General features: G+C 36.5%; 2 protein-coding genes across 3 annotated transcripts; one reads left to right on the forward strand and one right to left on the reverse strand.

Moving 5' to 3' along the window:
- Window positions 1-962: 962 nt before the first annotated feature.
- Window positions 963-14,875, reverse strand: LOC128212527 (TGF-beta-activated kinase 1 and MAP3K7-binding protein 1-like). The gene is made up of 7 exons (XM_052918014.1): window positions 14,742-14,875; window positions 7,379-7,515; window positions 6,040-6,190; window positions 4,857-4,943; window positions 4,470-4,608; window positions 3,778-4,006; window positions 963-2,153 (listed from the first exon to the last, which is right to left on the reverse strand). The coding sequence occupies exons 1-7, from the start codon at window positions 14,799-14,801 to the stop codon at window positions 1,244-1,246; spliced, it is 1,713 nt and encodes a 570-aa protein (XP_052773974.1). The 5' UTR covers window positions 14,802-14,875; the 3' UTR covers window positions 963-1,243.
- On the forward strand, window positions 14,867-26,522 carry LOC128212535 (LYR motif-containing protein 1-like). Of its 2 annotated transcripts, none has more exons than XM_052918026.1 (5): window positions 14,867-14,997; window positions 21,834-22,024; window positions 23,809-23,869; window positions 25,354-25,385; window positions 25,946-26,517. In XM_052918026.1, the coding sequence occupies exons 2-5, from the start codon at window positions 21,872-21,874 to the stop codon at window positions 26,060-26,062; spliced, it is 363 nt and encodes a 120-aa protein (XP_052773986.1). In that variant the 5' UTR covers window positions 14,867-14,997; window positions 21,834-21,871; the 3' UTR covers window positions 26,063-26,517. The 2 variants fall into 2 exon arrangements, with proteins under 2 accessions (XP_052773986.1, XP_052773995.1); XM_052918035.1 differs by having other exon boundaries at window positions 14,877-14,929; window positions 25,946-26,522.
- The last annotated feature ends 394 nt before the right edge of the window (window positions 26,523-26,916 follow it).

Consider the following 26,916-nt stretch of genomic DNA (forward strand, 5'->3'; position numbering starts at 1 on the left):
CCATACATAGGCAGTCCAGAGATGTGCTTGTCAGAGTATTTGGAGTACAAGAGACTAGTGGCCAAGGCCTACCCTACACTTGGACTGTTGGATATAACCATAGCATGTATGTGCAAGTTTGAACTGCCAAACATTGTTATTATCTTAAAGTGCTGTTCCGCTATTCCTATGAGTAGTGTTCAGTGCGAGCGTGGGTTCTCTACACAGGATCGCATTATGACACGGCTTCGAAACCTCTGAACAACAAACCCCTGAACACTCTGATGAGAATAAGGGAGGATGGACCACCCATGAATCAGTTTGACTTCAAATGAGCTCTACTCAAGTGGAAAAGTGCAAAGCAAAGAAAACTTTTTCATATGAAAACTAGTAGTATATTATATAGTGCTTCTTGTCTTGAGAGCCAAGATGTGATGATATATCGACTACTCTTTTTTTTTAAATTGATGACATTTTGTTTGATATTGAGCTAGTTCTGTTTGTATTAGATTATTTGATTTATTTATGCAGTATTTAAATTCCGATATATTTATGTGGTTATATAAATGCATGCAAATGATTAAATTACCCTATGATATTATTCTATGAATGTGATTTTATCAATGATATGTTTGCATGTAATAAAATGTTTGAAACTTGCATTATTTTATCTTTAAAGGAAAATACAACAGTATAATACCAACTAAAAACAACTAGTATGACCATTTAAAAAAAAAAGAATAACACCTATTTGAATGCATAGAAAAGATGTCCAGGACATTTCAAATCTCCAAATTTTCCTACTTAAGGGAGGGGGATTGCGGTTGGGGAACCCCACTCCCACACCCTCCCCTGATCTCACTTCTCCCTAACATTTCTGTCTAGGATAAGCCCTGTATTATAGTCAATTTTTCTACTACCCCTATAAAGAGAGGGTTTTCATAGGGGTCAGTGCCCTATTAGATGCAATGGAAAAGTCATGATAGAAGTTCTATGCAACCTTTAAAAAGTATTATACACCATATGTTTCACAGATACAGTTTTTTTTAAACAATTACTTTTGTTTCTTTAAATTTAGCAAAGGTTTCTCCGTAAATCTATTGGGCTTTATATTTAATACCCAAGAAAATATTAATTACCATAACTGATTTTAAGATAGTCATTAGTGTTGTCACAAATAACGTTTTGGCAAAGAAAGGACCTTGCTTAATGTTAACATTCTACATTTATAGCAGTTCACAAGTACTATAAGTACTTCACAAAACTATGTCAACTCTGATGTTGATGCTGAAGTACTGGGGGAGGGCTGGGATGTCACTGGACTTGTGGCTGACGATGATGACGGTTCTTCTGCGATTGTCTCATACCCAGACTTCGGTTTTGTTTCGTTGTTCAATGTTTCACGCTGAGAGTCAGTCATGGCCTCGATGGCACGATAAAAGTCTGAAAAATCAACATAGGCTGCAACTTTGCCATTTTCATCAAGTTCTAATTTTTCATGTTTGTAAAACCTACTACGAAATCTGGTTTCTTCGCTACTCTGAGTTGAGTTGGTGCTATAGGTGCTTGTGCTAGCTTGGGAGTCTCTGGTCTGATCACGGTTAGTGTCAAGTAAGTCCATTGCGGGACTTGGTCCAGCAAGAGTGTGAGGGGGACTTTGACCAGAGGCGACAGGGGTTGTAGCCTCGTCCTGTGAGGTGTTATCACTGCTGAAGTTGACTGGGGAAGAATCTGGCAGAGAAATAGATGGTGGAACACTTGGTCTTGGTCCGGAAGGGTAGTAAGGAACAGACACTGGTAGAAATCTGTTTGCTCCTGTTGGAGTACCAATAGAATTTGCAAGTTTAAGGTTAAAGTTTCTTACAAGAAGTGTAATATCCCCCCTCTTATGGCACTTTGCTTTCACATCTCCATTGCCCACCATAAAAGTGTCATGGTGAATCCGTACAACCTTATCCACACAAGCCTGTGCCACGCCATTCAGGGTGGATTGGTTATTGAACTCCTGGGCGACCATGGATGACACCTCCGTGTTCTCAGTGGCAGTCTCCGTAGCATCTTGTAAAGCATGGTAAAGCCCGTCAGACATAATGATGAGAAAGCTGGTGGAGCTATCCACAGGAAAACCACCGGTAACATGTGGCTCTGCTATAACTGGTTCCTGTACAGCTGGACTGTAAACAAAAACATTGTCTTATGACAAACATTATTAAACCTCATGCTCTTCCATTTTACTCAGTTGCCAAAGAGTAAAACTACAATTATCATAACCATTGAAAGTGATCAGCAACACAAAGCAGTGCATGTATATGTTATGTCATTGGGAGTTTATGATTCTGCCAACAATGTTGACACCAAGGCAATTAACTGTTACTTTGACTCTTTTTTAACTCTTTATAACACGATTTACAAGCATTTATCCCGTTGAAAATGTCCCTGAAATTTAAAGTTAAATGAGTTTTCACAAAAATTATGATGTAACCTGACTAACCTCCGAAATTTTCATTTTCAGTAAACATGCTTTTAAGCACCATCCAGTGATTTTTGGGGAATTATTTTTACTGCCTGTACCTTGCAAATTTGGAAAAAAAGATTACTTTGGGAAAAATTCAAAATCAGGCCAAAATAGCTAATATAATGGCAATCATACATTTTTTAACTTTCTTATGCATACATTTTGCTGTGAAAGAGTATGTCTTGTCAAAATTTTGTTTATATTTTAAGAAATTCATTGCTTTTTCAATCATGAATGTAATCTGCTTTTATCAAATTGGGACAGTTTTCACAAGGGGAAACAGCCTTTAGAAGGCAGTAAATTGTAAAAAATCACTGCCATCTTACCTTAAAGCCAGAAAAAACCCTGTTAGAACTAGGGATGTATTTATAACATTATGACCCCTTAATGCCACTTAGTCAGAAACGTGTGAATAAAGGAGTTTAAAAAAGATTTGTATGGATTATAAATGGTTGTACAAATTTTTCAGGAAAGTGAAGACACCCATTTCAAACTTTGAAGTTTTTAAAGACAGTTGACAGTGAATTTCACGTTTGATTTACTAGCCTAAAAAGCAATAGGTGTCATGTACTGGTTCAGGGCAATCTTCAACTCATTTTTCATGGTCGTACAACAAACATTTCTCAAGATATTGTCAAGACAAAGTTTTCTTGAGACAACTGGCCTAGACCATTGATCTACTAATTTTATAGGCAGACAACATTTTCTTGAGACTGCTTACCATGACCATTTATCTACTGGTCTTATAGACAGACGTTTTCTTAAGACTGCTTACCGTGACCATTTATCTACTAACTGGTCTTATAAGCGGACAAAGTTTTCCTAAGACTGCTTACTGTAACCATTTATCTACTGGTATAATAAGCGAATAAAGGTTTCCCAAGACTGCTGACTGCAACCTTTGACCTCACAGTACAGGGGTCATCTACTGGTCAAGGGCAACTGCCTCTGATGTATGATGGTCCTAGGACATTGCAAGTAATTGCGTGGACAAGACAAGAGTTATTGTGCGGACAAAGTTTTTAAAGAAAGTTGGCTGTAACCTTTGACCACAAGAACAATATGGGCCATCAACCAGTCATGGTCAACCCCTGTAGGTCAAACCAAGCTATTGCATGGACAAAATATGGTCTACTGATCGACAGACAGACAACCTTATGACTTATCAACATTTGCAAACCTACCAAAAAAAAACAAAAAATATAACCATATTTACTTTACGAATTGTAGTCTTTCCCTATTTCATGTTCATATTCCAATGTACAATAGATGATCAACAATACCTTAAGATGTCCACATCCTTGTAGCCACCCTTGTTGTGGAAGTTTCCAATACACCTGGTACAATCAGAGGAGCCAATTTTCTTCATTGTGAAAAGCCTGTCCACATCCAGCCCGAGGGTTCGCAGTCGATTCTGCTCCTGGTCAGATTCTATTGTGTGGTCGACAGTCAGCTGGTTTACACTCATGATGCCATCTACATCAGTACGTACAAGCAGCGCCCTCGTGTCACCTAGAATGTTGTCAATTAATGATAAGGCTAAAGAAATATTGACCAATTGTATTATGTTTAGCTTGATGGTAAACCCTGATGCTGTCACTGCCATTTACCAGTCTTTCTGTAATGCCACTTTTGCTCATTTGTATAATAACATAATTCACATCAGAAACTTTAGTAGGATTTAACATTTTCATTTTCTTAGTTCATATCATCTCATTTAATAACTGACCCTGACATAACTGTTTTTGTATGGAAGTGTTTGTGTGTCTTTAAACTTAACAGTATTCTATCTTTTCTGTCTATTTTTCTTTAAAGGAACTCCTAATTTCAGACAAAAGAGGACAAACTATTTAAAAGTGTAAGGATCTGGCCCTTTTCTCAAAACCATGGAAAATACACTTCAATGCTTACTAAATGCATCTCAGATTATCCATGCAAGTACCAAACTTTTCAAAAATAATTTGTTTCCACCTACCCACATTGGCTACATAGAGTTTGTTGTTGTAAATCAGCACGACTGTGGCTGTAGTGCCCCCTGAAATCTCGGAATCCAGGGTATGCAGCTTGTTCATAATGTCTGGGTATGTCTGACAGGCCTCATGGTAGCTAATACCCTGAAACACAAGTTGTTCTCTTTATGCAAAGCATTATTATCCTTGTAGCCCCCAGCTAACTGAAGTATTTACCAGCAATTGTTTCATTCTAGATGGTACCTGAGAGCAAACAGTTTGCATTTACAATAGCCACAGATTTTAGAGGAGTTACTCTCCCTCAAATTTTGAATTCAACAACATGTTCTAGCATTTGTTAACAACAAGATTTGAAAGGACAATGTACAAAAGTAGTTCTCTATCAGTCTCACCTCCGGCAACTGGAGCTGAAGCGTTGTCCTGGCTGCTAGCTGCTCATCTATGGACTCAAAGAAACTCTTCTCTACTGCTACAAAAGCCTGCGATTGAAAAGCAATAATTCATATCTAAATTATACATGCTGTGTAATAGACGTGAGTATTATTATGATAACCCAAAACAATGTAAAACCACAGAACATGATCTGACATCAGCTCTATTTTTTCCCAATATTACAATTAAAACCAAGAAATAATGTGTATCAGAGAGTTATTGAGACAGTGTCGATTTTTTTATCTCGACTTTTTCGCTATGTCGACCTCGTTTTTCAGTCCCAGTGGTCGAATTTCACACATTTCCTATGTTCTTTATGTCAAACTGTATATCGATGTAGGTGTGAAAATATTCATGACAGTTTGCGGCATGTCGCAAAATACCGTGCGTGTCAATATAACAAACTGTCATAATAGGGGGATACAAAAATGTAATTGGTAAGTGCGAATAATTAAAGTTGTTTGTTTATGTATTTAATTAAAAAGACATTTATTGCTCAAGCTCTTTGGTATTGTATAAAACATGAACATTTTATTGATTAGATATCAATCCCGAATAGGAACAGAAAGAATAACTTCTAAATGTCAAATGTTAGTTCCACTGCTCTGGTTGACAAATTCAGTGAAGGACCCGGTATAAAATCTTACAATGTACAAATGTATGCAATGTGGTTTTATATGTGTTTTGTGTGATCCATAAATGTAAAAGAAATAAATTTGACACAAATAATTCTTCTTTTGTTTCACTTTATTTTTCAATAATAAGTTTGCTGTTTTCACGACGAAAATATTTAACAAGACCGTTCAATTGTGGATGTATGCATCGTACAATCCAACTACAACGTGTTGGGATTGGTGATATTTTTTGTAATTCGGATGAGTCAACTTTTCGTTATCTCGACTTTTTTCACTAGGTCCCGAAAAAGTCGACATAACGAGCTTCGACTGTACTTCAAATTTGTTCAGATTGAATAACAGCAACTTGTTAAGTTGAAGAAATTTCAGTGAGAATTACATGTTGAGTCAACATTTCCTTCCTAAAACATTCAAGTAGTGACCAAGTTAAAAAGTAAATAAAGTGCCTATAGAATGTGTTGCAAGCAAATTATTGTCCCTTACAAAAGCAAAACAATAGACAAGATACCTGATAAAGGACTTCCTTGACCTCCTCGTCAGAAGTTTTGCCGGCCAGTTGTCCCAGCAGAAGTTCTGCAGGCAGTCTCTGGGCCGCAAAGTTGGAGGCGTGGGCACTGTCATGGCCGTCAAACACACCATACAGGTACACATTGTCCTGGCTGTGTGGGTCAACAGAAAATATTGCAAACAGATCGTGAAGAATAATGCAACAAAACATTCTTATCAGTGATATCAATTTTGTCTAGATATTTCTATTGAATGGGCAACACTTAACAGTATATTATAGTAAGATAAATGCTTGGTATATTTCTGCATTTTTCATTGGTAGAAAGACTGTTGTGACAAATCTTAAAGCTGCACTCTCACAGATATACCAATTTTACAACTTTTTTTTATTTTTTGTCTTGTAAAGAGCAAATTTTTGCATAGTCTGCAAACCAATAATATAAGATTGCTGACAAAAAAATCAGATCGTAGATTTTCATATTTCCATTTGAAAATTAATGTTCTATAGCTTAAACCGTTACTAACGGTTTAAGAAAAACACATAAAACATCAATTTTTTAACGAAAATATAAAAATCTGCGATCTGATTTTTTGTCAGCAGTCTTATTTGACAGGTTTCTATGGATTTTCGCAAAAAATTGGCTTGTTCCAAGATTTTTTTTTTAAAAGTTGTCAAAACGTTCAATCTGTGAGAGTGCAGCTTTAAAGATCTAGTGATACACATCAGTTAGATATGATAAATTTGTTAAATAAAAAGAATGCGTAATAGGATGTGAGGTCATTCCCATTTTGATAAAATAAGCGACCAGAAATAGAATAAACATCAGAGACATCACTTCGTTAGCATGACATTTTTGAATTAAATAAATATTGTGATGAGATCTGTGTATACCAGTGCTTGAATCAGCACAAGGCCAGCTCTGGTAAAATGCTTTATTGGATAACTAAAATTTTGAATTTTATATAACAGAGCTGGTATTCATTACACATCTTAAGTCATATGATTATCCTAACTTAAGTCACAGTTTTGTGACTTCATTGAAAACACATACTGTAATGTTAAAAACACTTAAACATTTCATTAAATTTGATTATGAAAATTGAAGAAATGCATTAAGTTAGAATACGATGCTTTATGATTTTGGTCCAAGGGCTTAACAAATTTGATCCCAAGCAATTGTGCAAGGAATTGGGCTTGTTCATCCTATTTCTATGACTTGTATATGCTGTTTTAAGGACAATAAAATAGTTATATCTATCACAAGCATACATGCTACAACAAGAAAATATCAAATTTTTAAAAAGAAGTGTTTCCTTTTATAACATCCCATTGAACATACCAAAAGTGGAAGTTCCTGTCCTCGAACTCATGCTCTTCTCGTCTGTTTCCATCCTCCCGGTAGATCTGGTTGGTCGAGAAGCCCACACCAGAGTGGTGACACACAGGCAGGTCGTCTGTCCAGCTTGTCTGACCAGCCTTATCACAAATAAAAATAATAAAAAAGATGATTCATTTATTATCTATAGTTACAGACATATTTCAATAGGCTTCAAAATGTTGACAATTAAATTGCTAATAAATAGCTTGATATTACACAAATTGCTGTACATTAATAAGCTTGAATAGGGCAGTATTGACACATTAAAAAGGAGTTCTAATCAATCAGGTGTGGTAAAATTAAGGGGCTTAAATAAGAGCTTTCCTCAGTACTTTTTTTTAAGTATGTCTGAAGCCATGCATGGTTCATACAGACTTGTCATCATCAAATTCCAGGACTTTTCCAGGACTTAAAATATTTTTTCCAGGAGTGTATACCGTGTTCGATATACAGGTGCTAGTGTTAGTTACTTACCCTGCCTAACATTGTTTAAGAGCTGCAAGCTTACAATCACTTGTAAAATGAAGTGATCTTTGATGAAACATTGTTATTTTGATCCCTCGACATGTTATTTACATGCTTATCTCCCTTCGCATGCGATTTCAGTGCAGCTTCTCCCATATTTGATATGTCAAACAGTTTATTGCAAACAATACAAAGCGCTTTTGTCTTGTCGGCCTTAAATGGACGAAGCCATCGTCTATAGTTTTCATTCGCCTCCCATTCACTTCTAAACACACATTTTCCTCGCGAAGACATTTTTATCGGATTATCGGAAGTAAACAACCGGAAACATGCTATTCTGCGCGCGGCACTATAAAGGCAGTGTTAAAAAACGGGTTTAAGACCGGGAAATCACGGCGCTTTTTACGGCGTCTATTTCGTCGATGAAATTTGACTTCTGATGGTCAGCAATGTAAATATTCATGATTATTTTGAATAGACAGTGTTTGTCCGACCAATTTCAAGGAAAATTATAAATTTTCCGTGTATCCAACTTCCAGATGAGGTTGTATATCATACATGCCATATCCCCCGGCGGGGGAAAAAATCCCTGGAATTTCGACATATCCCCCGGAGGAGGATGAATATCCCCCGGAATTAAAAAAAGTGTGTTTTTAATTACACAAATTTATCACAGGTTTAATTATATGACTTTTATGAGCCTGTTTACAGTTATAATGCCCTTCCTGTCCTGAATCTTAATTGGATTATCAACTGATGGAGTGTTAAAACAACACCTTTTGGGTGACACTTAATCAGCAAGGCACATTTCATGCATTGCTTTGATTGAAACTGACAGAATTTGCAAAAGAAATGTCAAATAGACTGGTCAGATAAAAGGTCGATTTTCATTGGTTTAACTATAATTTTTATCCAATCAGAGACGATACATGTAACAAATTAAAGATTTCTTCAAAACATACATGTGTCATTGTCATCAAAGGGATTAATAATTTAAAGGTGACAGTAAATTATCCGTAAAGAAAAGGATTAAAATAACTAATAGACAATGTTGTTCTTTGTTATGCCTCACCTACAAGGCTACATGTTTACATACACGACATTGACCTTCATCGCAAATATCAGAAAATAACACAACTTCAGAAGAGAAACTGAAAGTAGACAATTTGAAGAAATGACTAGTATTTATTTATTATGGTGGTGATGCTTATATTTTTTTATGAATGCCAAAAGGAAATATGTTTATGAACTTAAAACAAAGAATTATGCATTTGCTTTTGATCAAATGCAAACAAATCTGACTAATTGGAAGAAATGAAAAATATTGATAATTCATTCCATTCTCTCTATTAGTCTGAAAGTCATCATTTATTATGGGCAGCAGATTTTGTATCCAATTTTAGAAGAGGGTAAGCCCATTAAATTGTCTCTGAAACATATATTTTTATGAAGTATTGTATTTTGCAAGTGAGTGCTTTTATTATGCAACATAATAATAATTATGTCTCATAAAAATATATCCCGAAACAACCTATTTTCGACCACAACCTATTTTCGACGCCCCCCTGAAAATGGGTAAAACACTTCTATTTTGCGTCATTTCCTGTAAAAATAAGCTCCAATTGTTAATCATAACATTATAAATGTCAGAAAACTTCATTTGAAAAAGGATGGGAATGCTAGTGTTGAAAAAACTTCAGTTTTACTTGAAACAACACCAATAAGTCTTTTAATTATGCCAAATTAAATCCTTCATTTAGAATGATTTCATGTGTAAAATACTTCTTTAAAATCATGTTTTTTTGTTTGCCAGATTTAACATATCTCTCAGAGCCTAAAACCTATGCCCTATTGTTTTCTTAGTATAGTGCACAACATTAATAGCGCATCAAAATTTGGTATGTTGCTTAATCTAAAATTAATGAAATTTATCTACAGGTAACTATATTGAAATATAATTGGGCTCTCAGATATCATAGAATCATACATATTGCAGCCTAGGCAGGTCATATGAGGCTCATTCAGAGTTAGGCCAGTGATACCAGGGTTCATGATGGGTGAATTTATCATTTTGTACCCATGTGAGAGCCATTGGAAGAGATGATGCATTCCTTTGCCCCTCTTGTGGTGATAAGTAACTTTAAAGTGACTGTATGCAGTGTTCGAAATTCGCGGTAGCCCGATAGCCCGAGGCTACCAAATTTCAGCTGGGGCTACTAATTTTCCACAGAAACTAGCCCGACCGGGCTACCGTTTTTTCTTTGTGATTTAAAAAAAAACCTGCCAATTAAACGTGTTACGCATCATGTTTTTTTTATATGCAAAGCCTTATTATTCAAGAATGCGTCCTTCAAGGCGACTGGAGTGACAACGGCGTAGTCGGATTCGCCGAAATTTACGATGATAAAAAAGCTAATTGCTTTGCTATTCAGGGGTCAAGCCATGTGCTCAATGTTTGTTTATTTAATCAATGAATATAAGCGCATGTCAAAATTAATTAACGCCCAAAGTGACAAGTAATTATCGATCAGTTTCTAACCAGTAACTGCGTCTAATAGCAGCAGTCAAACTCTATGACGTCATTTAAACTCCGCCCATTATGTAAATTAACGGATAAAGTCGGCAGTTTTTGACAACAACGATGGCTATGAAAATCAACAATGCTAAAATAGCAATATCAACATTGATATTTTGTTTATTTCATTTAAATATATTTTATTTATTAGCTAAAATAAAAAGAAAGATATTGAAGTTTTTAATGCGAACAGAACATAATCATTCTACAAAAGTTGTCTGAAATGCGGAGGAAACAGGTGCCCGCTTACTTCCTGACAAATTTAATCAAAGTGAAAAGGAGAACTGTCGGATATAGTTAACTCGTTGTCTGTGTACAGTACAGTAGGGTTCTACGTGTTGTATTTTATACTTTTGAATAGCTTTGCCATTAATTTTTAAAGAACATTTATAGGAATATTGGCAATACGAACATCCATATATTTTTGTTGATATTTCTGAAACTTGAAAGTGAAACTGAAAGTTGAAAAGAGAAAAATGTCATTGCACTATCGCTGGTGCATATCGGATTTGACAAAGATGCATTGGATAACAGAACTTACAGTACATGCATAACTCTTTTCATTAAATAAATGATATGTTCAGAAAATATTTTTTTTCTTTTTTCTCGTAATACCTTTTTGAAAACTTTATTAGTTAATGAACTTTTGATGACTACACTAATATAAGTATGACTATAATTTATTATTGACACATTGTTCAGATTGGGGAGCATTTATTGAAACTGTATGAGCGCGCTAGATTAGATGATCGGACTCGTTGCGGAATCGTAATTAAACTTCCAAAAATTATTCCGAACGAGTGAAATTTTTAAGTGTTTAAGTTTGGGCTAGTGAAAGTGGTTTCGGGCTAGTAAAATTTCCTATCTGGTAGCCCGAATGGGCTAGTGGATTTAAAGCCGAATTTGTACACTGTGTATGGCAAATATGTAAACCAGGGCTCTCACTAGGCTGAAATTTTTGGGAGAAGTGACTTCTCCCTTCAGTCAATTTAGGGAGAAGGGGGGAGACTTTAGGGAGAAGTGATACTTTTCGTAACACCTGATACAAAAACTATGCCATACCACACACCTAAGTTTATATTCACATTCAAATTAATTGCTATAACTATATAAAATGTTCACAAATAATGTATCATTTTTGGCTCAGCAAAAGTGTATTTGTCAATGTCACATAGTTTTTCTCCAAATAGCATCTAAAATGAATCAATATCCAAGACAGCAGAGGATTTGAAACAATCAAAATGACCTTAAAAATGAACTGTCAATATAGTAGGGGGACGAATCATTATTTGGTACGTTCGGGATGGGTACGAATGTCACATTCAGCTATGCTGTTATATATTTGTCTCTGGCTAAATAATATTCAATATGCTGACATTTAAGAACCAAATGACATTTAAATCACTGTTCTTGATGAAAATTTCACCAATACATAATGGGAGGTTGAGAAATTAACTCGGAAAATTGTTCTGACAAAATGGCGATTTCGCCTATTTTTTAAAGTCATAAACAGGAGAAAAATACTGTAAGTACCGGTAAACACTAACATAAAGCAAAAAAAGAAGATATTTTTGTGTTTACAAATCATTTTTATCATTTCATTTTAACATGTCACTAAAACCAATCAAATAATTGTTGATAAGTCATGTTATTGATTTTCTTAGCGCCACCTTGCTGATGGCCCGAGATGGCTATGACCGTCTGCTTCAAAAGCAACAATGTTTAAAATGTTTTGCATTGTTTGTTCAATACATATATCAATTACTTTTTAACTTCTTTAATGCTTGACAATCTGGTTAAAACGAACTTATATCATTTGATCAGGGACTTCTCAATGTACATTCTGATTGGTTGACCATCAATAGCTCCGCCTACTGGCGATGTTTTGGTAATTGGATGACATGGCCCAATTATCGGATTAGGAGATTACCTAATTTTATGAATGGCTAATTGCGGTGTTTTGACTAATGTGACAGTGGCCAAATACTCGCTGATTGACAGATTTACAATGTGCTAATTTTTTCGGCGAAGTCAATGTCGCTTTGATGATACAAATGGGCGAAGTCTGGGAATTTTAGGCGACCACTTCGCCTAAGTCGCCCCCTCGTGAAAGCCCTGTAAACATTTAATTACTTTTTTAAAAAATAAAATACTTTAAACAGTTAAAACAAGTTAAACAAATTAAAATGAAAATAATTGGGCACAAACTTTTTTGGTGAAGTATAGTTAATGGCATACATGTGATAACGTCCCGGACGTCCGGGATTGTCCCGGAAATTGTATCTCTGTCACGGAGTCACGGAAGGTGCATGTTTGTCCCGGAAAGTCATAAAAAAAAAACGAAAAAAAAATATCGGAATCGATTATCTTAATTTTACCAATGTAAGTCAGCTATTTTGCCTGTCCGGGACACTTGTCGTAAAACACAGGACATGTTGACACTAATCCGTTAATTGGTACATGTTTCGTCGAGGTCACCGTCAATCAACCGAAAATTGATCTATTGGCCTATTGCTGTGCTTAACGAGTCGGGGAGGGTTCTCGTTTACAAATTCATTGTTTTCATATGGATTTGCTTTGTCTTATGAATGATAGCTTTTAATTGATGAATAGATATTTTTCACACATTTTACCGACAAACGAGCATGAAGGTAAGTTCAAAGAAAGTGACAAAATGAGTAAAAAAACTAAATTAAAACACAGAAAACATCCTATATACCTTTCAAGTTTCAAATCCAATACGTCGTTATACTTTAAACAACTTACGCGTCCAAAAGGAATTTTAGTGTTTTGAACTTTTGTTCGAACTATCGTTGTGTATTTTTACGCCGAAATAAAACTGACGATATGGAGTTAAAAGGTGGTTATATAGAGTGCTTTAATCACGTGACCATGGTAAGTCACGTGATCGCTTTATACAGCCGATTGTTAACACGTCTCTATCAAAATTATATGCATCTCCAAAGGGAAAAAAGCTCATCGACTGGAGAATCTTCTTGATCGTCTGGAAAATATTGTGTGTCATAAATTGCAAACGTTTTAAATGTGATGAAAAAATAAATATTTTGTAACGCATGTTCTCAAAAGCGAGGAAAAACAGGTGCCCGTATAGTTGTTTATTTCATGTTTTGATGAAACCGAAAGTAGACTGCATATCCTCCTGGTTAGCACTTCATTTAAAGCCTGGGAAAATATATTGTGGTTTTATTTTTTCAAGAAAATGCAGAAAAAAAACAAACCATGTCAAGTAAAAAATACGTCTTGGCAATCAAAATAGGTACATTTTCCCGACGTTAAAAACGTCTAAAATAGCCCCAGATATGCTCTAGAATGCATCACAGACTTTCCCCATTTAAAAAAAAATCCGTGGGGGCATGCCCCCCAGACCCCCCTAGTCTGCGTTGACATTACGACGAGTGTCTCGGAATCGACCCAAGTAATTATCACATGTATGTTAAAGGCCATGGTCGAAAACAGGTTGTATCTAGGTTAGATACAACATGTCACAGCCGCCATTTTGGATGCAAAATGTAAAAAACAGACGATTGAAACAGATTTTATTTTTTTGTTTTTTTCAAAGATGAATGATTGCTTTAAATGGTACACACAAACATTTATTTTTTATTATCACTTATTTATGATTGAAATGTAAATAATCCTTAGGTGGTCGTAAACAGGTTGTTCCGGGATAGTTGAAGTGCTGGAAAAAGGGGTAAACAAGGTGAATTGGCACGTGCGCCATAGCGCTACATGGCGATGATGAAAATCCCCTGGTATGTGACCCAAATCCCCTGGAATTCTGGAAAAATCCCCTGGGGAGCCTTTCAAAAATATGGCAATTTCTTTTTTTCGTACTTGCGTCTTAAAATACTTTGAAATTTCGCCAACTTAGACCTGCTAAAAAAATCCCCCTGAATACTACCAAAATCCCACTGAATATTCAGCCTTTCTGAACAAATCCCCCTGAATGGTCTCCAGAAAATATGGCATGTATGTATCCATGTCGATTTAACATAAGGGAGTCCACATCGCCTCACTATGGGAATTGGTCGGCCACTAACGACCAGAATATCACGTCGAGTGACGTCACACTGCTGAGAAGTAGAGCAAGTAGGAGCTGGTTGATTAGTTTACTTATTGTTACAATTTCATCACTCGCTTCACACAAAAAAATAAGCCAAATAGTGTGTACTGTATGTGTGGGAATTTTGTTTTGTTCCAGCAATGCTACTCTGAGTCTGGCACCTTGGATTCTGACACTGAGGGGCGTTCACCTTAGCTTACCTGCAAATCTAAACGTTTCGGAGAACTGACGGAGCCATTAGCCACTCTTCCAGATGACATCTTTGCACTGCGTTACAGTGTCTTCTTGATTTGCACGATTTTTCTAGACAAATGAAAGCGGAACATAGGTTATTGCGCATGTCTACAATTCTGACAGGTTTTGAACTTCCGGTAGAAAAGCAACAGATGTAAAAATGCCGAATTATTCAATAAATTCAATTTGTCATATGATTTTTGAACATTAATTTTTTTAAAGGTATAACCATATTTCCATTTATTTGTGACATGCCCCTTTAACGTTATAAGACAGTCATAAACACTTATATATTGATACTTTTTCGGATACTTTTTATTCGGATAAACAGGATTTAATGAGCATGTCAGCATTAAAACTGAGCAGAATGGGGATTTCCTCCTTTCATTTTTTACATTACTTTACTTCCGAAACTATGGAGAATGATCTCTTTGTTTTCATAAATGCAATTATTAATATATTAACAGTAACCATACAACCAGAGCTTTTGCAGTTGCAATGCAATAATTGAATAAGTAGCATCATTCAGTATGATTTGAATAACTTGGGTTGTGGGACAGTTAGGCCATAAAAAATTCCTGTGTTTCCAGTTACATGGCGAAAAAAATAGGGTCGGACAGACATTTTTGCGATTTTAAAGTTCAGGATCATTCAATATTTTGTTGCATCGGATCAACTATGTTTTATCTAAGCATTTAATAATTCACAAAAAGTCAGAAGAAACAGCATTTTTAAATGTCTGAAATCATTATCTTTCCTTTGACTACCATATTTCCGCCTAATAAGGCTATCCGCATATAAAACAACCCTAATATTGCCCATGAAATCTGGTGTTTTTCAATAGACTCGTTTTTTTGACATAGTATGTACATAATAAGGCAATTAAAAAGGTGAATAAAAGGATTATATTTCATGGGATCTTGAATTCGTGGATCACCCCACCCACGAAAACCACGAACATTAATGATTTCACAGTAACTGAACAAGTTAACACGGTTAAGGATTTATTTTAAGTGTCTTATTTTCATACAATCAAAGGTTCATTCATATTTAAAGTGAATTCAAACATTTCGACCATGTTATAAAGGTACTCAGACGGGGATTATTGATTATTATTTTTTCGATTGTATTGTATTTTCTAACCAGCCTAGATGCAATCGAGGGAGTAAAATGGGATCATACGGTATCCGACTGACTGATTTAAATACAAACCATTGCCACCCACCTTTGATCTAATCACCGCTCGTGCTCCGACGTCATGAATTGTAACATTTGATCTGCAGCCGACACATTCCAATACATGTGTTAATAAGTTTACTTTTGCAGGTGTTTGTTTGGATTTTAGTTGATGGGACTTAAATTAGGCAAAATAAGTAACCATTGATAATTGAGGATAAGTTTATGTAACGATTTATGAAATCAAATGTGTTTTGAAACCATCATGATATATGCAAAGCCTAATCGTAAGAAGCCTGCATGATATACGCAAGACCTAATCGTAAGAAAAAATTAAGTTTTATTTTGGACTTGGATAAATAACACTTCGAACAATATCTAGAATATTTTCGTAACAAAGGCAGCAAGATGTGTCTCCTGTGATCAACCACATGTTTGGACCAATAACAAGCATTTGCCAAGATATCGGACAGGGTGAAATGCTGTTGACAAATGATATCAGACATTTTATGCCCGCAAAATGCAGATGGCATTTTTATGGCATCCACTGACAGTATTGACACTGCCATTTTGTTTTCCTGTTGACAAAGTGTCTCAGTAATACACTACATATCAGGAATGAAAGTTTATTCTCGGGATCTCATGGGATGGGGGACCAGAGACAGAGAAACAACGAAAATAACGATGATATATTTAATTTTTGAATTTTAACCTTGTTGCCCTAAAAAAGATTTAGATGCCAGGTTACCGGAAACACAGGTTGTTGATTTTTGGCCTTACCATTACAAACCATCTGCAGAATTATTTTCTTGGAAAAAAATCGGCCAGTACCCAGGTTTTGATAGAAAGGGATTCAAAACAGTAACAAACACTCCATTTCTGTTGAAGGTACTTGCTCATGTTTTTGGACCAAAAAATAGTCTTCCTGGTAATGCACCTGAAAACACTTATTTTAACATTACTTTACTCTATTATATCAACCTTGCTGACAAAATACAGTAATATAGAAATAAGTATTTTGTATTTAGTTAGGTCCAAACTCTCGACAGTAAAGTCAAGAAAAAATGAGTTAACCGGCTCCTCAACCTCAAGGCCACTGGGACTCTAACAAAAGTAGTTGATATTTTGACTTCTTAAAAATGTCTTAATAACATCACTTGATATTAAATGTCTGTCAATCAATCAAGCAACAACAAATCTGTAAATTAGTTATTATAATCATTGTTAAAGCTGCATTCTCACAGATTTACCGTTTTTACAACTTTTTATGCCCCCCAAGGTGGGCATATTAAAATCGCACCCTCCGTCTGTCTGTCCGTCCGTCCGTCCGACTCAATAACTCAGAATATTATGGACAGATTTTAAAATAACTTGTCACATGTTTTCGGCATACCAAGACGACGTGTCACGTGCAAGAACCGTGTCCCTACCTCTAAGGTCAAGGTCACACTCAGCTCTTGTTTTGTTTTTAATCTCCTGCCACGGAGTGGGGAGGGGATTATAGGAATGCACTTCGTTCGTCCGTCTGTCAGTCTGTCTGTTCGTCCCTCCGTCTGGCTGTAACATTTCGTTTCCGGGCTATAACTTATTTATGCATGGATGGATTACCATATTACTTGGTACAAATGTTGTCCTCATTGAGACAATGTGCACAGACCTTGACCCGGGTCCAAACCTCAAAGGTCATGGTCACATGAGACATTTAAAGGTCAGAGAACACATGCTCATGTCCGCACTATAACTTACTTATGCATTGATGGGTTACCATATTACTTGGTACAAATGTTGTCCTCATTGAGACGATGTGCAATGACCTTGACCTGGGTTCATACCTCAAAGTTCAAGGTCACATGAGACATTTAAAGGTCAGAGTACACATGCTCGTGTCCGCGCTATAACTTACTTATGCATTGATGGATTACCATATCATTTGGTACAAATGTTGTCCTCATTGACACGATGTGCAGTGACCTTGACCCGGGTCCATACCTCAAAGGTCAAGGTCACATGAGACATTTAAATGTCAGAGTACACATGCTGGTGTCCGCGCTATAACTTACTTATGCACTGATGGATTACCATATTACTTTGTACAAATGTTGTCCCAATTGAGACAATGTGCAGTTACATTGACCCGGGTCCATACCTCAAAGGTCAAGGTCACACGAGACATTTGAAGGTCAGAGTACACATGCTTGTGTCTGCGCTATAACTTACTTATGCATTGATGGATTACCATATCATTTGGTACAAATGTTGTCCTCATTGACACGATGTGCATTAACCTTGACCCGGGTCCATACCTCAAAGGTCAAGGTCACACGAAACATTTAAATGTCACAGTACACATGCTGGTGTCTACGCTATAACTTACTTATGCACTGATTTTTACCATATTACTTTGTACAAATGTTGTCCCCATTGAGACAATGTGCAGTTACCTTGACCCGGGTCCATACCTCAAAGGTCAAGGTCACACGAGACATTTGAAGGTCAGAGTACACATGCTGGTGTCCATGCTATAACTTAATTATGCATTAATGGTTTACCATATAACTTGGTACAAATGTTGTCCTCATTGAGATGATGTGCAGTATCCTTGACCCGGGTCCATACCTCAAAGGTCAAGGTATCACGAGACATTTAAAGGTCAGAGTACACATGCTCGTGTCCGCGCTATAACTTACTTATGCATTGATGGATTACCATTTTACTTTGTACAAATGTTGTCCTCGTTGAGATGATGTGCAATGACCTTGACCTGGGTCCATACCTCAAAGGTCAAGGTCACATGAGACATTTAAATGTCAAGAGTGCACATGCTCATGTCCGCGCTATAACTTACTTATGCATTGATGGATTACCATATTACTTGGTACAAATGTTGTCCTCATTGAGAAAATGTGCAGTGACCTTGACCTGGGTCCATACCTCAAAGGTCAAGGTCACACAAGACATTTAAATGTCAAGAGTACACATGCTGGTGTCTGCACTATAACTAACTTATGCATTGATGGATAACCATATTACTTGGTACAAATGTTGTCCTCATTAAGACAATGTGCAATTACCTTGACCCGGGTCCATACCTCAAAGGTCAAGGTCACACGAGACATTTAAAGGTCAGAGTACACATGCTCATGTCCGCGCTATAACTTACTTATGCACTGATGGACTACCATATTACTTGGTACAAATGTTGTCCTCATTGAGACAATGTGCACAGACCTTGACCCGGGTCCATACCTCAAAGGTCATGGTCACATGAGACATTTAAAGGTCAGAGAACACATGCTCATGTCCGCACTATAACTTACTTATGCATTGATGGGTTACCATATTACTTGGTACAAATGTTGTCCTCATTGAGACGATGTGCAATGACCTTGACCTGGGTCCATACCTCAAAGTTCAAGGTCACATGAGACATTTAAAGGTCAGAGGACACATGCTCGTGTCCGCGCTATAACTTACTTATGCATTGATGGATTACCATATCATTTGGTACAAATGTTGTCCTCATTGACACGATGTGCAGTGACCTTGACCCGGGTCCATACCTCAAAGGTCAAGGTCACATGAGACATTTAAATGTCAGAGTACACATGCTGGTGTCCGCGCTATAACTTACTTATGCACTGATGGATTACCATATTACTTTGTACAAATGTTGTCCCAATTGAGACAATGTGCAGTTACCTTGACCTGGGTCCATACCTCAAAGGTCAAGGTCACACGAGACATTTGAAGGTCAGAGTACACATGCTTGTGTCTGCGCTATAACTTACTTATGCATTGATGGATTACCATATCATTTGGTACAAATGTTGTCCTCATTGACACGATGTGCAATTACCTTGACCCGGGTCCATACCTCAAAGGTCAAGGTCACACGAAACATTTAAATGTCAGAGTACACATGCTTGTGTCCACGCTATAACTTACTTATGCACTGATTTTTACCATATTACTTTGTACAAATGTTGTCCCCATTGAGACAATGTGCAGTTACCTTGACCCGGGTCCATACCTCAAAGGTCAAGGTCACACGAGACATTTGAAGGTCAGAGTACACATGCTGGTGTCCGTGCTATAACTTAATTATGCATTAATGGATTACCATATAACTTGGTACAAATGTTGTCCTTATTGAGATGATGTGCAATGACCTTGACCCGGGTCCATACCGCATTGGTCATGGTCACACGAGACATTAAAAGGTAAGAGTACACATGATTGTGTCCGCGCTATAACTTACTTATGCACTGATGGATAACCATATTACTTTGTACAAATGTTGTCCTCATTGAGACAATGTGCAGTTACCCTGACCCGGGTCCATACCTCAAAGGTCAAGGTCACACGAGACATTTGAAGGTCAGAGTACACATGCTGGTGTCCATGCTATAACTTAATTATGCATTAATGGATTACCATATAACTTGGTACAAATGTTATCCTCATTGAGACGATGTGCAGTATCCTTGACCCGGGTCCATACCTCAAAGGTCAAGGTCACACGAGACATTTAAAGGTCAGAGTACACATGATCGTGTCCGCGCTATAACTTACTTATGCATTGATGGATTACCATTTTACTTTGTACAAAGGTTGTCCTCGTTGAGATGATGTGCAATGACCTTGACCTGGGTCCATACCTCAAAGGTCAAGGTCACATGAGACATTTAAAGGTCAGAGTGCACATGCTCATGTCCGCGCTATAACTTACTTATGCATTGATGGATTACCATATTACTTGGTACAAATGTTGTCCTCATTGAGACAATGTGCAGTGACCTTGACCTGGGTCCATACCTCAAAGGTCAAGGTCACACAAGACATTTAAATGTCAAGAGTACACATGCTGGTGTCTGCACTATAACTAACTTATGCATTGATGGATAACCATATTACTTGGTACAAATGTTGTCCTCATTAAGACAATGTGCAATTACCTTGACCCGGGTCCATACCTCAAAGGTCAAGGTCACACGAGACATTTAAAGGTCAGAGTACACATGCTCATGTCCGCGCTATAACTTACTTATGCATTGATGGATTACCATATTACTTGGTACAAATGTTGTCCTTATTGAGACAATGTGCAGTTACCTTGACCCGGGTCCATACCTCAAAGGTCAAGGTCACATGAGACATTTAAAGGTCAGAGAACACATGCTGGTGTCTGCACTATAACTTACTTATGCATTGATGGATTACCATATTACTTTGTACAAATGTTGTCCTTATTGAGACAATGTGCAGTGACCTTGACCCGATCTTGATCAAAGAATATTTAGGTTACCGATCAAACAACTTGTATTTCCTATATTCCCACTCTTGACCAGTGGTTGTGTACAATTTCGGTCAGATTCAACGTACCAGGTTGCCAGAAAAACAAAATATACTAAAAAACAATGGCGGGGGAAATAGCTGTCCTTTAGACTGCCTTGTTTGTCTTGGAATGAGGAAATTTTTGCGTAAATATCTGCAAACCAGTGATGAAAGACTGCTGACTGCTGATCGCAGATTTTTATATTTCTGTGCGAAAATTAATGTTTTATGGCTAAAAGCGTTACTAACAGTTTAAGAAAAAATGCATAAAACATATATCTTTATGCATGCTGGGTCAAAATTAACTTGATGCTAGTTGTCATTTAACCACTCAATTGGCAACTGGGCCGAGCTAGGCTGCCATTCATGTCAAGTTAATTTCACTTATTTGTCAGTGAGTTAAAATAATATCAACAGTCCATGTAAGAGTTAGAAATAAAGTCTTGTTTAGTTCTGTTATGGCACCTCCCAAGCCAAAATGTCAAAAACCTGCTGGGAATATAAGTGATGCATACATGTCCACATATATATTTTTTATTATTTTTCAGGTATGATGTTACATTGAATCAAAGTCATATTTCTAGTCATGTCCCTTAGAAAAGAAGTGCTTGGACTTTATAGAAAACTGTTTCGGCTTTCATACTCATGGGAGTCCTCCCTGGGCAACCCAGGTGCAACAGACGAAGAGAAACGTTACATACGTGATGAAACAAGGAAGCTTTTCAAAAAAAATAAGGAGGTTAATATTATAGTCTACATTTTAATAAACATGTTTCTACATCTTGTTTTTTGAGGTAAAAATCGGGAGGTATTTGTATCGCCTTGATATTTTTGTCAGGATTTAAAATGATGTCTGCGTGCAAAAATCACAGCCTTTGCCATAACTAAAACTCAAAATAAAAAGCTATTAAAATTAAAAAACTTGAAACACACATGTAAACAGAGACAGTACATCAAAGCCCAAAATACTGGTTTTCATAATTATTCAAATATGACTGAAAAAAGAGGCATTGGAGTTTGCTTTTCTGCACTCTGATTTTGGACTTATAAGATACACATGTACATGTCTGAAGGTAGAAGATTGTGTGTTGTGGCAATTTCTGTATATCTGTATGAGTGAAATTACAAAGGCAATAAGGCTGGTAAAATTTCTTCTGGTCATTAAGAAATACTATTATTTTAGCATTGGTCAATAAGATTTTATTGTATTTATTAATAATACTGTACAAAATTTGACATTCATTTTTATGCCCCCGAAGGTGGGCATATTAAAAGTGTACCGTCCGTTTGTCCGGCTCAATAACTTTCCCTTGTATGGACAGATTTTAAAATAAATTGCCACATGTGTTCCACATACCAAGATGACGTGTCACGTGCAAGACCCGTGTCCCTACCTCTAAGGTCAATGTCACACTTAGGTGTTTATTCACAATGGAGTGCTGCATATAAGGACATATAGGTTGTCGTGTCCGGGCTGTAACTTTCCCTTGTATGGACAGATTTTAAAATAACTTGCCACATGTGTTCCACATACCAAGACGACGTGTCGCGTGCAAGACCCGTGTCCCTACCTCTAAGGTCAATGTCACACTTAGGTGTTTATTCACAATGGAGTGCTGCATATATGGACATTGAGTAAAGGTTGTTTTGTCAGGGCTGTAACTTTCCCTTGTATGGACAGATTTTAAAATAACTTGCCACATGTGTTCCACATACCAAGACGACGTGTCGCATGCAAGACCTGTGTCCCTACCTCTAAGGTCATGGTCACACTTAGGTGTTTATTCACAATGGAGTGCTGCATATAAGGACACAGATTATAGGTTGTCGTGTCCCGGCTGTAACTTTCCCTTGTATTGACAGATTTCAAAATAACTTGCCACACGTGTTCCACATACCAAGATGACGTGTCGCGTGCAAGACCCGTTTCCCTACCTCTTATGTCAAGGTCACACTTAGGTGTTTAATAACAATGGAATGCTGCTATAAGGACACAGAGTATAGGTTGTCATGTCCCGGCTGTAACTTTCTCTTGTATGGACAGATTTTAAAATAACTTGCCACATGTGTTCGACATACCAAGACGACATGTGGTGTGCAAGACCCATGTCCCTACCTCTAAGGTGAAAGATACACTTAGTGTTTATTCACAATGGAATGCTGAATATAAGGACATAAGAGTGTAGGTTGTCAAATATGGGTGGTATTTTTTTATGTTCAGAGGCAATTTAAAATAACTTGCCATATGTATTTGACACGTAAAGGCGAGATCAACTTTTCATGTACTGACCTTATTCATAGGTCAATGTCACATTCGGGGGCATTCGTCACATACTGTGACAGCTCTTGTTTTCATTATTCAACATGTGGAAATGGCCAGGGGTTCAAACAAAATTTGCACAGACTGGTATAATATATGCACAAAAATAATTTCCTTATGAAATGGTTTATAGATTTTGTCATGAAGAAAATGGTATTCTCTGAAATGTTGTGTATGATATTCATTTGCTTATTTATTTGCAGTTATCAGATGAAAGTTTGATCAGAGAGCATTTGAAAGAAGGAGAAACCAGAATTGAATTAGGTAAGACTTAGGAAGTAAGCACTTTGGTCTTGTGTAGGAGAGTAAGCTGGCCCTTCGATGCCTCTTTTCCAATAGGCTCTGGGTCTGATCCTTGCCAGAGGTATTTTCTTCTGGCCTCTCATACTGGATAATCCTGCTTGTTTCTACTACCTTGGTTCATATCAAGTGCTGAAATTTGAGTGTGTCAAAGGTCAAGGTCACTGTTTTAGGAATGTTTCAACAACAACTCTAAACGTAATATTCCAAAAGAACATGAAACTTCCTACAAATCTTTTATGTCTTAGATATGTCTTGTAGATTAGTTTTGGAATTTCACTGTTCATGGATGTAAGCAATGTTTTTCTGGAATAATATATTATGTCATATATCTAGAGAGGTAATACACCTTTGATTAACTGAGGATAACGCTTCATTTCAAGGCCAGAGAAAGCAACATTGTGAAAACTTTGTAACAAAGATGTCGAACTCTCAATATGACAAAGATGCTGAATCCTCTTATTTTTAGCTCGACTATTCGAAGAATAAGGAGAGCTATCCTAGTCACCCGAGCGTCGGCGTTGGCGTAACCACTTATGTTAAAGTTTGCGTACCACCTCAAATATTTTAGAAGTCCATTGACATCTGGCTTTGAAACTTTGCACGCTTGTTCACCATCATGCCCCCAACCTGTACACAGGAGGAGGTTACTTTATCAAACGTTTTGACCAAATAATGCCCCTTTTTGGACTTAAAATTTACGTTAAAGTTTGCATACCACCTAAAACATTTTCAAAGTCCATTGACATATGGCTTTGAAACTTTGCACACTTGTTCACCATCATGCCCCCAACCTGTACACAGGAGGAGGTAACTCTATCAAGCATTTTGACAAAATTATGCCCCTTTTTTTACTTAAAATTTACGTTAAAGTTTGCGTACCACCTCAAATATTTTCCAATTCAATTTATGTAAATATCTCAGCACATCATGTAATGCATTGAAATCTAATCCAACAGTGATCCATGCATGTTTCGCCAAAACTTTTCAATCCATACACCGAAAAGCGGCGGAATAGTCGAGCGCGCTGTCTCTGTGACAGCTCTTGTTTGTATAGACCAGAAACTGATTCCTATCAAATTTAGTATCAATAAGACAACCACATTTCACCAAAGTAACATGCTTTAGCATAGAGCTAACAGAGATAAATGTGTGTGAGGGAAAGTCTTTACTTGAAGAAACAACACAACAAGTGCTACCATGTAGTTTAAAGTTGTCAATAATAAAGGGATGAAAATAGATTTAAAAAAAGCAATTGGCTTGCCTATCAATTCATAATTATTTAACATTTTAATTTGCAAGTATCACTATTTCCAATGTTTTGACCCTTGTACTTTACGTGAATGACCTTCTACCCTCTTAAAATTGTAATGATTTCATATGCAGAATTATCTAATTATCTAGAAATTATTTAAACTATTTAATTATGATATTTCAATCTGTTACAGCCATGCATTACCAGAACCCTTATCCAAGACCTGTAAGTACCATGGTAAAATTGTTAGTTTTTTAGAAAGTTTATAATTTTTTGGACGGGATTCAACAAAGACTAGGTAACATGTATTACAATGAGGTTGTAGTGTGTATATTGACTTGGCTGAATATCTTACATTAAACTTTGTTATACAATTTGATATGGAGACACAACTTATGAGTTTTGAATGATATTAGGCTCCCAGGCCCCATGATCATGGACGAGGTGACTGTCATGTTCCAAAACCTTTGTGTTATTATTTCGTTTGAATTGCTTTATATCAAAATGAATTTTATACCAATTTCTGTAGATTATCTGTCAATAGTCAATTTAGGCCAAATATTTTTGAGTGCCAAACTATGATATGAATAGAATAAAAATTTCTTCAACAAGCCTGAATACATTTTATTCCTGTAGCAATGCAATCATAAGCTGATTATAACCCACAAGGCAGATTATTTACCCACAAGCCGGAATGTATATGCATATTGCATGCTTGTGTTTGATCATTGTATATATATCAAAAACATGACCGTGATGTCCTTACTGTGTTTTTTTCCCCCCAGGTCCACCTTCCCCAGCATGTGCTTCACTCGAAGGCAGGGAAGAGGTTGAAGGCCCAGCAGCGCAAGCTTCAGCAGTCCAAACCCATTTACATTAAGTCATACGAGGACGAGTCCTGACATTGGTTGGAAGGAGTGCCAGATATGCTGGGTTGTAGTTGAATATCAAGGACAACCATGAACACAAGACTTGATAGTGATATAAGGGGTCAGACTTATCGATAACTGTGCTGTCTAAATAATTGTTATTGTATGCTTTGAAGCAGTATGATGTTACTGGACTGATGGGAATGTATTGGTGTTTCAGAATAAAAAAATGCCATGAAAACTTAGTGTTCTGTGTGTACACAAATTAAAATACACCTTCAGTGAGTAATAATAATCTGTAAGCATGATTTTTCTTGACGTTATGTGGTTAATAGATGAAAAATAATGACTTATGTTTAGTGTATATAACCATAGTTTGATGGACCATATGCAAAATTCGTCTGGAGTGAATCAGACACAAAAGCCACTTTTCACTTTACTTTATTTCATTTTCAATAAATGTGATAAACTTTGAAAATATTCTCTTCAGAAACTATTGGCCTGATTTCAAAATAATTCTACAGAAATGTGCCTAAGATGACTCTATCAAATTCCTTCACCCTGGCCTATGTTGATTCATAAAAAACATGGTCACCAGGGGCGGGCTACTTTTCACTACATGTATATGTCTCTTATGGAAAACTAAAAAAATCTTCTGTTTAAAAACTGTTGGCCTGATTTCAAAATTATATCACAGAAATGTCCCCAATGCCATAATATCTAACTTTTTATATTCCTTAAATGAACCTTTTATCACTAAATATATATATATAAATATATAGATATATTTATATATCTATATTATTTTATTGTTTTACATTCATTGAAGACATCAACTTCAAACTTCATGAACTTATTCACAGTAACTATGTGCTGTAAGAGTCATG

Source organism: Mya arenaria, chromosome 2 (genome assembly GCF_026914265.1).
Source record: "Mya arenaria isolate MELC-2E11 chromosome 2, ASM2691426v1".
Classification (NCBI taxonomy): domain Eukaryota; kingdom Metazoa; phylum Mollusca; class Bivalvia; order Myida; family Myidae; genus Mya; species Mya arenaria.

Excerpts from the sequence above, each read along its gene's own strand:
- LOC128212527 (XM_052918014.1), bottom strand. The coding sequence starts at position 14,801 with ATGTCATCTGGAAGAGTGGCTAATGGCTCCGTCAGTTCTCCGAAACGT. Across the intron at positions 4,609-4,856 it reads TTCAGCTCCAGTTGCCGGAG|GGTATTAGCTACCATGAGGC; the intron begins GTGAGACTGATA and ends CTTGTGTTTCAG. Across the intron at positions 2,154-3,777 it reads AAGGATGTGGACATCTTAAG|TCCAGCTGTACAGGAACCAG; the intron begins GTATTGTTGATC and ends TTTTGTTTACAG.
- LOC128212535 (XM_052918026.1), top strand. The coding sequence starts at position 21,872 with ATGTCCCTTAGAAAAGAAGTGCTTGGACTTTATAGAAAACTGTTTCGG. Across the intron at positions 22,025-23,808 it reads TTTTCAAAAAAAATAAGGAG|TTATCAGATGAAAGTTTGAT; the intron begins GTTAATATTATA and ends ATTTATTTGCAG. Across the intron at positions 25,386-25,945 it reads AGAACCCTTATCCAAGACCT|GTCCACCTTCCCCAGCATGT; the intron begins GTAAGTACCATG and ends TTTTCCCCCCAG.